General features: G+C 35.8%; 1 protein-coding gene across 2 annotated transcripts in view; it reads right to left on the reverse strand.

Annotated features, from left to right (window-relative positions):
• LOC135216868 (dopamine receptor 1-like) overlaps positions 1-13,889 on the reverse strand; it is a 419,542-nt gene extending 405,653 nt beyond the window's left edge. For both annotated transcript variants that reach the window (XR_010314948.1, XM_064252382.1), the window contains exon 1: positions 13,167-13,889. Coding sequence is in view for 1 of the 2 variants with exons in the window: in XM_064252382.1 (XP_064108452.1) it covers positions 13,167-13,169 (3 nt within the window). In the remaining variant the exon portion in view is untranslated. The remainder of the gene's footprint in view (positions 1-13,166) is intronic.
• Between the last annotated feature and the right edge of the window lie 1,111 nt (positions 13,890-15,000).

Genomic DNA, 15,000 nt, shown 5'->3' on the forward strand with positions numbered 1-15,000 from the left:
GAGAGAGAACAGCAGACAGTAACACAAACAGTTATTTGGCTTCTGTTTTAAAAGAATACAAGATACATCTGAATGTTCCACCAGGTCATTATGACTAAGGAGGTAAAATCACTTAGTAACCAATATAAGATTGATAAAATGTAATGAATTGAAAGCCTCGGGGGAAAAAACCGTTAAAAAGGAAATCTGGAGAAAGCAGTTGCCAAACTGAGGACTTTCTTGAGAAATTAAGTGTCCTATAAAAAATACAATTGTTCTTGATACATTTAGAGTATTCCTGAGAAACCGAGGGCTCTTTAAAAAAATGGGTGGGGGGCTTCTTGGAAAATTGGGGGTCCTATAAAGAAACTGGGTCACCTTGAAAAATTGAGCTTCATGCTAAAATAATTTTGGTTTTCTTGATAAATTGACAGTATTACCAGAACATTGAGGGTTCAATCAAAAATACTAGGTCATCTGGCAAAATTGAGGGTTCTGTCAAAATTAATTTGGGCCTTATTAAACAAACTAAGGGTCCTCTTGAAAAACCGGGAATCCTATTCAAAATTTGTCATTCTGAAACATAAACAAATGTTCTCGAAACATGGTTGGTACCACTAAAAAATGTTGGATTACCTTGGAAATTGAGTTTGCTCTTTCAAAAAAAAAAAAAAAAAGGTCTCTATAACAAAGCTGAAAAACTGAAGGCAAAACCTCTACACAGCCACCCACCCCCCCCCAAAAAAAAAAAAAAAAACAATAGAGGAACACCGAGAGAGAAGCTGAAAAATAGAGGGTCTTCCCCAGAAACACTCCATCCTTATCAGAGGCCTGACTGGAATAATACAGGTCGTAACAGAGATTGATTTGGTCCTGGAACGCCGAATTATCTCCATCATTCACGAGGCCCTGGATGTTCATAACAGCGGGATAATAAGGCGTCTTATCAGGCGAGATCTATCAAGCCTCCCACATGTATGCTAATATGCTTTAAATAAGGACGTGCCGTCGTCTTGTACGCGATTATCGATAGTGCCCTGGACGCCTGTATGTATATACATACCCACTTGAATATTATATATATCTAACTATCATCCATCTATCTATCTATCTATCTAAAAACGCCAAAATATAGAAAGAAATATATTTCAGAGATCGCTGTCTCTCTCTCTACAGGTCGGTAATGAATTCTGTCTGTTGTACGTATATATACGTATGCATACATATGTATATATACGTATGTATACATATGTACTTAAATGTATATACTATTTACATGTATGTATATATATATATATATATATATATATATATATATATATATATATATATATGTATGTATGTATGTATAACTGAATCACGAAAGTTAGGAACGTGATAAATCCATAAATAAAGATAAATGCCACGAAGGAAAATAAACGAAGGAGGTCTGCAAGATCTTTCGACTTTAAAAGTCCTTTACTGAGCAGATACTTTTAAAGTCGAAAGATCTTGCAGACCTCCTTCGTTTATTTTTCCTTCGTGGCATTTATCTTTATATATATATATATATATATATATATATATATAATATATATATACGTATATATATATATATATATATATAATGTATATATATTATATATATATGTATATATATATGATATATATATGTATATATATATATATATATATATATATATATAATATATATATGTGTGTGTGTGTGTGTGTGTGTGTGTGTGTGTGTGTGTGCATACATTGTACACTCAAACACAACAACGGCATGCATGTGTAAAAAGAGAGCCCCATCGTCCGCGTTATATCATATTAATTATGACCATCCTGCATTTGGAATCACTCCGTCATTTTCCTCACAGTCTGTCAACTTCGATGCAGCTGAGCCTCACTGCAGAAGGCAAAAGACGAATCGCCCAACCAAACAAGGATGCCAACCTTGTCTTCCTTTCTTTTCGAGGAGTCTTCTAAGACGCAAACACGGACCATTAAACGATAAATATGATAGTGTGATGTACTGGCATACTTTTTGTTTTGACTTGCGTTGCTTAAGCAGACATGATTCCCTTGCGTGTTAAGTTGTATGGGCGAATTTATATTTATATTGATTGTGTTCTGCAATTTCCAGGTCCTGTGAGTACCTTTGGCTCCACGCACTTACACACAAAACTGTACACACACACACACACACACACACACAGACACACACACACACACACACACATATATATAATATATATATATATATATATATATATGTATATAAAATTTTATATATGCATGTATAATATACATATGTATTATTTATATATACACACACATGCCTTTTTTATGTAGCCGTAAATTTATTGATGCGACCTATTGAAGTTAAGTTATCATCTCCTGAATTCTCTGTCCAACATCCGTGACCATACAAAGAGATGCAAAAGTAATATTGAATACGAACACGTTAAAACTCTCATCACAAAAGCGAAAAGCGCCTTCTCTCTCCGCAGCAGCTAGCGGTCTTCGAATCACTCTTTATAAAAAAAAAAAAAAAAAAAAAAAAAAACGATTGTTCCTTAAACTGAACAACCAAAGTGTCTCTACCCCTCCGTACCTGGCGTCAACAACGGACATGCAGCCTTCGAAGGCTATCCTGGTCACTCAATGCCTTCCTTCCTCTACTGGAAATGGTACTTGAGTTTCGTTGGGACTATTTTAATTTGCTTAATATTGTAATCGTGTATCTTTAGATGAATATTTTTACTGGAATTTTATTTTATTATTGTAATTTTCATCATCAATGCAGTAAATATCTGAACAGACCGTATCAATGCAGCAAAATATCTATACAGACAGTATCGATGCAGCACAATATCTAAACTGACAGTATCAATACAGCGTAATAGAGACAGTATCAATGCAGCATAATATTCAAGAAGCATGAATCAATGCAGCACAATAACAACACAGATTGTTTCAAAACAGCACAATAAGTAATTTCACAGCATCAGTACAATACAATATCTAAACAGACAGCATCAATGCAGCACAATATCTACAAGGACAGTATCAATGCAGCATAATATCTACAAGGACAATATCAATGCAGCACAATATCTAACCAGGCAGCATGAATACATTACAATGCCTAAACAGCATCAGTTGGATATTTCGGGTCTAAACAACAGTGCTTGTATTCGGCAAAATCAAAACAAACCAAGTATTCCTCATGAACTTATATTCTTTTACATGACTTTCCTACCAGTGGGACAGACAGGAAATCAAAGATACCACATCTCCTATTTTTCACGAGGCTTCACACCTCAAAGGAGATGATACCCTGTAGGAAGCTGCTACTCCCTTTGTCAACGTGATCACAAAACTGAGTCGGTCATTATCCTCTTCCCTGGAAGCCTGGACATTGTTGCAGAGATAAGAATGAACTGCCAGGCAGTGGGCCGTAGGGACAAAGCTGACTTGTCAGAACCTAGTGATTATTTCAAGGCAAAAATGATTCATTACTTCAACAGGATAATGGACCGGAGGTGTTACGAGACGAAGATCAGTGACAGATATATTATCGTCTTAAACGTCTATTGCATTAGATTGATATTAGATTGATACAGTATACAATTTAGGCCGAAGGGCAAGCGCTTGGACCTATGAGGTCATTCAGCGCAGGAAGGAGAATGAAGAGTAAGAGGTTCTACGGCTGTAACAGGAGGAAAGTAAAATGGAAGAAAGAGTATATATGAATGGAGGTACAATCAAATGAAAGGGGCTGCAACTAGGGGCTGAAGGGATGTTGCAAAGGACCTGAAGTAATGCCTACAGTGCACCGCGAGTTTCACTTACGGGGCCCGCGGAGTGGACTAGTTTAGGTTAAATCAAGGCCTATACAAAGGCCTTGGGTTAAATTGGCCTTATGTGAGCAAGGTAAGGCGTGACGGGGAGTACGATGCTTGGTGAGGAGTTGTCGACTCTTCAGACCAAAATAGAAAATATATATAAAAAAAAAAGTCGTGGTCGACAATTAATAGATTCTCAACAGTATCCATGAATGGTTGGGAATAATGTCTGCTCTGACACGCTAGAAGCTGAATTATAGCTGTTTTAGTTAAGGCGGGCGTTGGAAGATTAGTCGAGTAAATACAATTTTATAAATACAATTTAGGAAAGTTTAGCTTACTCTGATACCGATCCTATAGTTAGAAATAACAAAACAGTCTCAAATGTGGCGATAATCACCGTGATTTCTCATCTCCCAAGCACATAACTACTACCTGGAATTGGATTAAAACGTCATACGAAATAATAATAAGCTTTTAGTTAGATATGAATAACGTCTGATACTGTATAAATCAATAAATCTTAGTCAGCTCACGGATTAGGATATAGGCCTAGGAGGCTGTGGTTCTTGTACAGAAATTACAGATTCTCGCAAAAAAAATGACAAAGAAAACACCCTTTAGATCAAGATGAACAGCCAAACATTAAAACCAGTGTAGATTCTCAAAAACAGTTACAAAATAAAAATTCTTGAGATTAATCGTCGAATTTTGAAAACCAGTCCCACGTAATCATTCTACCCAAGATATCGATCATCACACTGAATCTGAACTATAAAAACAATAGGCTATAAGGTTTCGGCCGCTACTAATATTTCTTATATAAAAGACTGATAATCTGCATCAAACACTTGAGTAAAGAGCACAAACTAAGACATCAATAAATATAGGACGAACAAAAATGACCTTAGGAAAATAAGTGTCTCTTTAGAGGCTGATGCAACATTTATTGATTTTATGAAGTCAGCTGCCGTCTGTTATCTTATACAGTATATACTGTATTATTACCAGTATTGGAGCCCATGTGGCTAGCATTCTCATTTCCAAAGGTCGCTAAGAACAGGGGGTTTCTATGCATAACTACATTTATACGTATAGTGTATATATATGCATACATACAAACATATGTATGTATGTATATATATCTTATTTGTATTATATATACATATACATATATAATAATATATATATTCAGTGCTACAGCTCAGACTCGATAAACTGCAACCTTAAAACTCTTCCTCAAGTACGAGGTGAGGCGATAACTTCGCTGCCTTGAGGTGACTCTGCCAATTCTATAGATATCTTTTTTTCCCTTCCTTCCTTTCAGTGACGAAACCGTCGAGACACGACAGCTAAGCAATAGTTCATGATAAAAAAAATTTCACAAATCGGAACCTCATTATTACGACCTGCCTCACATCCCGAAGTAATTCTGCCCCAAAATGTGGTGTCCCCATCATGCCCAAGGGACGTTTATAGGGATAGCGGAACGGACTAAAATGTATTGTGACAATACCCAACCTTGGTTGCAAAGGTCGCCGGGAACGACAACAGTTGCCGAACACCACTTTTCAAACTATTTTTTTGTATATGTACATAAAGAAACCATACCCCGTCTGTCGAGGTGATTTTTTTTTTATATATGTAGAAACACCAAATGTCGTTTTTCAAAGTTATTTTTCTAATATAGGCTATGCAAGCAAAAAAAATATATTTTTCCACGCTGGTTATGTATATATTTAAATATATCAAACACCGCTTTTCAAATTGGTTTATGCATGTATGTATATAATATATATATATATATATATATATATATATATATATATATATATATATATATACATATATATGTAAATTTTTACCTAATGGATCCATGGTTTGAAAATCAAACCAATTCGAAAACCAGTATGAAAACAAAAGGTCATATCACGCGTACTGTTAAAGAAAGTATATATATATATATATATATATATATATATATATATATATATATATATAGACATATATTATGTGCACATATATCTGTGTGTGTATGTAAAGAAAAGACTGATAAAAGTGAAAACACCACTTTCATACAAAACTTACATATTCGAAATAGCTTTAACGAATATTGAAAAAAAAAATCAGGTAAAAAAAATGAAAAAGTGTCGTTACGTAATGAGAACATGTAACCTTGTCCCATTGTCTTGTCAGTTTGTTTGTCTCTACCTATGCCCATCTGTGTGTGTGTGTGTGTGTGAGAGAGAGAGAGAGAGAGAGTCAAATGTAACATACTTTTAAGATAAATACAAAGACCGTCGACTTCGAATTTCGAAAAGGAGAGAGAGAGAGAGCGAGAGAGAGAGAGAGAGAGAGAGAGAGAGAGAGAGAGAGGAAAGGACATATGGCAATAAAATCAGAATATTTTCCCTTGATAAATTACTCACGTCTGTGAGCGTTTGGGGAGAGAGAGAGAGAGAGAGAGAGAGAGAGAGAGAGAGAGAGAGAGAGAGAGAGCATCAAATACTACATTTGTGGTCAAAATGCATTACCATGCAGTTTACTAGTTCAACTTATTATGCTCAGGAGTGAGATGCAACAGTTTCTGATGATCCCCGTCTAGTCCGGCATTGTATAATCGTGTGGTCGCATGCAGACAATTTTAAATACGTTAAACCACATGTACACACACAACACACACACACACACACACACACACACACACACACACGGGACCGTTTCTTTAAAATCCATTGTGCCCCTGTTGATCTAGGTAGTGAATTAAGTACCTGGTAGGTAGTCAACAAAATCCATTATATACTTTCTTTAACAGTACGCGTGATATGACCTTTTTTTTTTCATACTGGTTTTCGAATTGGTTTGATTTTCAAACCATGGATCCATTAGGTAAAACTTTACATATATATGTATATATATACATACATACATATACATATATATGGAGACCTTACCTTACCTTACGTTACAGCTCGTTCGGGTTGCCCCAGGTCCCTCAGTGTGGGGCACCTCTACAGAGAGAGGAGAGAGAGAGAGAGAGAGAGAGAGAGAGAGAGAGAGAGAGAAAGTAGAACCATTAGCACTATAAACTAAAACACTATAAACAAAATTGAAAACCCCTTACAAGCACTTCAAAGCGAAAAGAAATAAAGGTTCATAAAACCTGCATCTGCGTCAAACGAAGGTCTTTTGAAACAATTATCGAGTTATTCCCTTCTCTTACTTTTCTTTCAAGACAGAAAAGAAAGCCTTCGAGTGGAAAAAAAAATAAAAACAAGAAAAAGATTGCAAATGGATTCTTTTTCGTCTCGTAATCCAGGTAGCACTCATGAATGGTTCTCAGATTACCTATTGCTCGACACAACGGCTCAATTTGTTTCTTTCGCTTTCTCTTTTGTTTATTGGGTAATTTTTTGCGTAGTTGTCAAATTCTGCGAATGGCAGGACATTATAATATCTGGCAAAAGATGATAATTGATATAAAAGGAATTATTAAGTCTATGAATATTAATAACCTTGTTTGAATTCGGATCACGAATTTAAAAAAAAATATATAAAAATTTTACTTTTCTATTTCCAGGTAGGAACATATTATAAGGTTTACCTCTTATACATACATACGCGCGCGCGCACACACACACACACACACACAGAGGCCTAATAAAGTAAAATAATTTGCGAGATTATGAATTTAAATGATTTGCGAGATTATGAATTTAAGATTGAACAGAACATTACGATCGACGGACAAGAGCAATAAAGATATGAGAGAGAGAGAGAGAGAGAGAGAGAGAGAGAGAGAGAGAGAGAGAGAGAGAGAAAGCATGTTAACATGCATGGTCACATCAATGACTTGTTTGGTACAGCAGAGAAGCCTTTCTTATCAGTCGGACAGGTACCGCACAGGAGTGGTTTAACTCTAAGCACAAAGTAACCAACAGGCCTGATAAGGTGGAACAACATAGTCTCCGGCAATAAAGGCGACTACTCTGAAATTCCTCTTTTTCCTAAAAGTTCTTTATAAAATAAAATGCTATTTGTTCTGCCTTAATCAGTAGCGCCTGTATTTCAATTATGAATAATTTTTTCCTTTTTAAATTTAAAAATGCAAAAATACTTACGAATGAAATAAGGTCCACTGACAGGGATTCTAACACTAATCAAGTACAAAATGCGGTGCCAGACGTACGATTTAGCTAATATAAGCTTAAACAAAATAAAAACTACACAAGCTAGAGGGCTGCAATTTAGTATATTTGATGATTGGAGGGTGGAAGACCAACATAGCAATTTGCAGCCCTCTTGCCTCAACGATTTGCAAGATCTGAGGGTGGACAAAAAAAAAAAAAAAAAAAAATGCGGACAGAAAAAAGTGTGGACGGACATACAAAGACTTCTCAATCAGTTTTTATTTTACAGAAAACTTGAAGAAGACTTAAAGTCTTGATTTGAAATAGATGCAAGAAATGCTTCGATTCTGAGACTCTAGTTGATATATCTCAAATATAATAGGACAATATTATAGATAATGTTATTCGAAATAAAGAACATATAAATTAATAGAATAGAAGATAGATTGAAGGCCAAAGACCCAGCGCTGGGACCAATGAGGTCATTCAGCACTGAAAGGGAAATATATAGTAAAAAATGTTTGGAAGGAAGAAAGAGAATATGAACGGAGGTACGGTCAAAGGAATAAAGGGGTTTCAGCTAGGGTCCGAAGGGACGCTGCTAAGAGACTTACGTAACGCCTACAGTGCACAGCATGAGGTGCACTGACGATACTAATCCCAAACGGGGGTACCTAAACTAAATTTCTGAAGATAATCTACTTCTTACACGGTGCCACAACTCAACAAGAAATAAATCCATTGACGAGACACAAACGCACAAGTTTGCCTCTCAGTCGTATTTGATTTTTATTGGTTGTTTGTACGTGTTTTTACGTTGCATAGATATAGAACCAGTGGTTATTCAGCAACGGGACCAACGGTTTTACGTGACAAACCACGTCGAGAGTGAACTTCTATCACCAGAAATACACATAGCTGACGCCTCAGTGGAATGCCCGAGAATCGAACTCGCGGCCACCGAGGTGGCAGGCCAAGACCAAGCCGACCACGCCACTGAGGTGCTGCAGTCGTATTTGAGGACATAAAATCTTTGAGGAAGCTGAAGAATTTCAGCGCAGACAGACTTTAAAAATGGCGTGAATTTTATATTGCAATGCCTATTTAATCACTTCGTGAATCTCTCAAAATATGGCGAGAGAAAAGTTTTAAGAATTTCATTCCTTATTTCCCTTTTTTTGTTTTCATGATTGTATAGCTTCTGTAATTATGCGGATGGTTATGTTAATTTAACGAAGGAAGTGATACGATTTTAATTTCTTATCATCTTTCTTTTTTTGATAACTGTATAGCTACTGAAATCATATGTAAAACTATGTTAAGTCAATAGTTTTTAATCTTTCTTTTTTTATAACTGTATAGCTAATGAAATCACATGAAAAATCATGTTAGTTCAATAAGTTTTTTTATCTTCTTTTTTTGATAAAAACTGTATACGCTAACTGATAATCATAATGAAAAAAAAATTATTTTAATTCAATTATTTTTATCTTTCTCTTTTTGATAACTGTATAGCTACTGAATTTATATGAAAAACTATGTTAATTCAGTTATTTTTCCATTCTTTTTTTTTTTATAACTGTATAGCTACTGAAATCATATGAAAAATTATGTTAATTCAATTATTTTTATCTTTCTCTTTTTGATAACTGAATAGCTACTGGAATTATATGAAAAATTATTATGTTAATTCAATGTTTTTAAGCTCTCTTTTTTTTATAACTGTATAAGTACAGAAATTATATGAAAAATTATGTTAATTCAATTATTTTTATCTTTCTCTTTTTGATAACTGAATAGCTACTCGGAATTATATGAAAAATTATTATGTTAATTCCGTGTTTTTTAGCTCTCTTTTTTTGATAACTGTATAAGTACAGAAATTAAATGAAAAATTATGCTAATTCAATTATTATGATTGAGTATGATTAGAACGGCTGCATAAGCAGGTAATCTCATCTCGGAATAGATGGTAAAGGCAAACCTACTCAATAGTCAGCGATTCAAGTCGACAAAAAGTACATTTGTCTTTATAATAATAATAATAAGAATAATAATTATAATAATAATAATAATAATAATAATTCTTGACTCTCACAATGATCGTTCGTAGGACTTATTACTAAAACAGATGATCAGAAAAAGATAAAGATAAAAAAGTTAGAGAGCTAAATAGGAAGAAACCAGAGGGAAAGAATAAAGAGTAAAAGGAAGCAAAGAAACTGGGGGCAGAAGGGTTGCTGCAAAGTACCATTAGAACTGCCTACAGTTAGCCGCACAATGCTGAATGTAGGCAGTGCCCCCCAAATTTTCCTAGCTAGACTTCGTTTAAATAAAAGTAAAAAAAAAAAATCAAGAAATAGAGACGAATTAAAAAAAAAAACATCACAAGAAGGTTAATGAACAGAACATAATATACTAGAATATAGAATTTAGGCCATAGGCCAAGCCCTGGAACCTAAAAGGTCATTCAACGCTGAAAGGGAAATTGAGAATAAGAAGTTTAAAAGGAATATGAATATATATATGTATGTGCGTCAGGAATAATCCAAAACAATCACGCGTGGAACAGATATAAATTTATGACTCGCATCTGAATCGAAACCAGGTATGTATACGTCTGTGCGCTTGCGTGGTATTAAGGAAATTAGACAAGAGATAAATGTAATCCAATTATTCACAAGAATGACAAACAATCCCTTGTGCTGACACGTGCTGCAGAACGCATCCCTTCTACAGAAATTCAGAAACGCCTCTAAGAACAGCACAAAGCACTATATAGCTATTTCTACAGGAAGAGAATCTTCCCTCCTCTGTGGGACACTACTGTTTGACAGCCCTTTCGAAAGTTTCCGAAGGTGACATCTGCCACCAGATGAAGCGACACCTTTATTAAACAGAAGTGACAAGATATTACAAAAGAAAGAATTCCATATATCTAACGAGGACACTGACAGGATTAGGAGCCTATATCATGGTTAGTTTACAATAAGACGAGCAGAGTTCCCACATCTCATGTGATGTTGGCAAGAGGTTAACAGTACAATGATAAGGGGCCAGCAACCACATTCCAAAAGATTTTGTGCCAACATTCTACAAGATATAAAAAAAAAAAAAAAAAAAAAAAAAAAAAAATATATATATATATATATATATATATATATATATATATATATATATATATATTTCTCCATGGCTTCTTAAAAGAAACTATCCTCCCCATAACAAAGTTGCTACAGAGGAAGAAAGTAAGACACACGTCCACATCACGTTCAACCTTCGAGTGTCGCCTCCAGGGTTAAAGTCGCATCTTGACAAGAGTTCCCAACTCAGCAGGCATTTTCTGTCTCCCTGTTTTTCTACCTCCCAACACACGTGGATAATAATAAACCATTTTCATCCTCACGGTGTCTTTTCTTCCATAGGCACAAAATTATCACAGCTCGAAACAGGCTAGGTGGAAAATTTTTCCTTGCGGATTCCAGCTTCTGTTGCTACGAAATCAACAGCCACAAAACGCGTGTATATGCACACATACATACCTACACACACACGCACACACACACACATATATATATTTTATATTATATATATTATATATATATATATATATATACATATATATATGTAATATATATCTATATATATATAATATATATATATATATATATATATATATATATATATTGTATATATACATATAAATATAAACACTTAACGATATGCATGTATGAGTTGGTTCGTCCGTGCATACGTGGCCGTATGCTTGCATGCATATTAATCTAAACAAAAAAGAAAGTTATTTGTCAATAAAGGTATCATCTGATAAGTCATATGTGACCCAGGATTTTTAAACAATGGTATATATATATACGCAATGTTAGCCTAGAATAATCTACGCGTCTGCCGACTTAGGAAAAGACAATGCAGATTTCACGGTTTCTTGTTTTCAAAAGCAGCATCTCTTATTCTTCTCTCAGAAATTTTTTGAGAAATAACGAATGGTTTCACACGCAATAACAAACTGTGACTGAGGGTAGGTTTCTTCCTAGTTTTATCTGCTAATTCTACCAATGGCATTAGAGCACAGTTCACAGTCATGCTGTTGCCAGTTGCCCTGTGTCTACACACAAAATCCCAATTTTTGCTGTCCCATACTTTCATCCAAAATCAAACACCGCCCATCTGTTAAACCTCTACAGAATTTAAAAGTAATAAACCTCGACAGAATTTAAAAGTAATAAACCTCTACAGAACTTAAAAGTAACAGAGTCCTGGGAGAAGGGAAATCCTCTTCGCAAACATGGTCTAAAAGGTGTAATCCTGTACACGGATGTTCCTTAAAAAAGAGCAAAAACTGTAGGAAATGAACTACGAGTGCAAATTTGATGAAGATAATCATTCTTTGGTAGTGTAATCGAATGACTGGAAAGTGAAATTGGTTTCTCTCCTTTCCCAAAATGGTGTCAGTATTACGAAGTGATATCAACGCATATCACCAGCAGCTTTATCTCCTGAACTCTGGCAGTTAAGGGATGAAGTTTAACATTTTTACGCTAATACTCCATGTTGCAAAAAAAAAAAAAGAAAGAAAAAAAAAACTTTTTTATGTATGAGTAAATTCACTCATGCAATGGAATTTTTTTTTTTTTTTTTTTTTACGAAGCTCTCTTGTATGATGGGGTTTATACTTATATGCAATGACAATTTTTTAGTAAAATCATATCGATAAAATACGACTCTCTTTCCCATATGCCTACTAAAGACCTCTATGGCGTATTGTCAGCCCATAAAATTGGGAAGAATGATTAGTACTTATATTTTAAAGAGTGATTGAAAAGACAAATTTTTGATATGATGAAAGATGAAGAATGGATTCATTGGAATGGAAAACATCCCTGAAAAGGGAGTATTGTCATTTTCAAGTGTGAATCGGCTGTTTTTGCAACTGATAACTGTAACGGGAAAACCACATTTATAATGAACCTGCTCAAACACAGCATTAATAAAACCAGATCGACTTTTTCAATGCCAACCTAAAATGACTTTGAAGTTTGGAAACAGATCCCATTCCAGCCAAAACGAAATCACTTAATTAATCAACAGTTTCACCCTTTCAATGTCTGCCATAACGAACCCCACTACAACTGAATCGAAACCAATTAATTAAGCAACAGCTCCACCGAAGGAGGAACACCAACGACCCCTGGCAATTCGTAACACTTACCATATCGTAGTCGTTTATCTAAGTCTTCTCCCGGGGTTTTTTTACCCTCATCGTCTTCCCATTGAGTTGGTTTCACTGAATGGGAGTTGGTTTCACTGCGTCAGGAGAGCCATGGTCTTCTGCTGTCTGTCTTCTTTACCACTTTTTAATAATCCATGGTAAACCGCGGAGAGCTTTCCAAAACGCAGCTGGAGGTAGAGGGCGGTTCGCTTTCAGCAGGCAGCTTTTTCTGACCCTCCTCGAGAACCAACAACTGGTTATTTCCATAGTCTCGAGGGCCAGTGTACATTTTGGGGGACCTCTGGCAACATGCTAACTGTCACGGACTATCAGGCAAAGGTCAAAGAAGAGTCGTCAACGAACTGGACGTCACTGACTTCAGCGCTTCGCAAACTTTTAGCTCCGCCAGTTAGCCAAACATTTTCTATTTCAAACCTTCGAGTAGTAGTACAGCAGCTCCCTCGCATGAAAGATATTCCAAGAAAACTAAGAAATGGACGCACACCTGGCTCCCTTTTTGGAAATGAACAACCACTGAATGTTTTGGGATTAAATGACAAGCGTGAGAGCACAAGTGGACGAAATGCCCGTGACCCGAAGGTATTTCTTTTTCTTTGAAAAAGTTACGGCGGCGCCGATCGTCGGCCGCGCGAGCGAGAATGTGTGAGCGAGCACCAGTCACCGAGATGCGCGGAGTTCCGAACTGATCACCACGAAGGCAAGTGGGCGACTGAGGGTGCCAGCCAACACTGACATACGCATCCGTGACGTCACGCCTACAAACACAAGGTCGCGTTCACTTTCTGTAATTGGGTACTTAGGAACGGTTATACGAATCACTAACGCCCAGCAATTGATTTAACTTGACCCTCACCCCCGTCCCCGCCCCCCTCTCTCTCTATGCCTAGCCCTGCCTCTCTCTCTCACCCGACCATCTCGTTAATGATGATGAGGAAAGTTTGTCTCGAAGGGAATCCATTCCATTTCGTTGATCGTCCGTGACAGAGAATGGGGTTTGGTTTCTGTGACAGTTATTTTTTTTTTTTTTTTAGGGGCTTGTGGTGGTGTCGCGAGGGAAAGAACGGCGCCATAAGCCACGGAGGAGTTCATTCATGCTCTCTAGGGCCTATAGTATACACCCGTAATGCAGCAGGAGAAGCCGTTCCCGCTAAACATAAAAGAGTTCGCGTCGTATTTCATACCTCGTTTCCCGCGCCATCTCTGCCGTGAAAACAATTATTCTCTGGAAGGAAATGTCTCGCAGCGTTTAAACTCCATTCGTTCGGTGGTTTCGGACATAGTGACGTTGTAATTAAATGCATTGCAATGGAACAAGGGATAACAAAGTATTCAAGAAAAGGAAACTGACGTGGATAATTGCGAAAGTTTAACCGAATGGGAATACATAATAATAATCTTAATCTAAAGGAGTTAAGAAAAACGAATACAAATGGTCTGTAGTCATTTAATTATTTATTTGATTTTATATACGTATGCAGTATATATGCAAACATATGTACACTTATAAATATAATATATATATTAATATCATAAGTATAAATAAATTTGTATGCTACTTATGAGAGCATAACTCCAATATGTTTTCTGATAAGTTCACCATCTTGTTCGTCTGCTAAGCATTAGACAGGCTATATATATAATATTAATATATATTATATTTATATATATATATTATATTTATATATATAATATATAGTATAGAGAGAGAGAGAGAGAGAGAGAGAGAGAGAGAGAGAGAGAGAGAGAGAGAGAGAGAGATTGGATATATCAAGCAGATTGTGGCAAAGCTTTAAATTGCCAACAAAGGATTCAC

Source organism: Macrobrachium nipponense, chromosome 6 (assembly GCF_015104395.2).
Source record: "Macrobrachium nipponense isolate FS-2020 chromosome 6, ASM1510439v2, whole genome shotgun sequence".
Lineage (NCBI taxonomy): Eukaryota > Metazoa > Arthropoda > Malacostraca > Decapoda > Palaemonidae > Macrobrachium > Macrobrachium nipponense.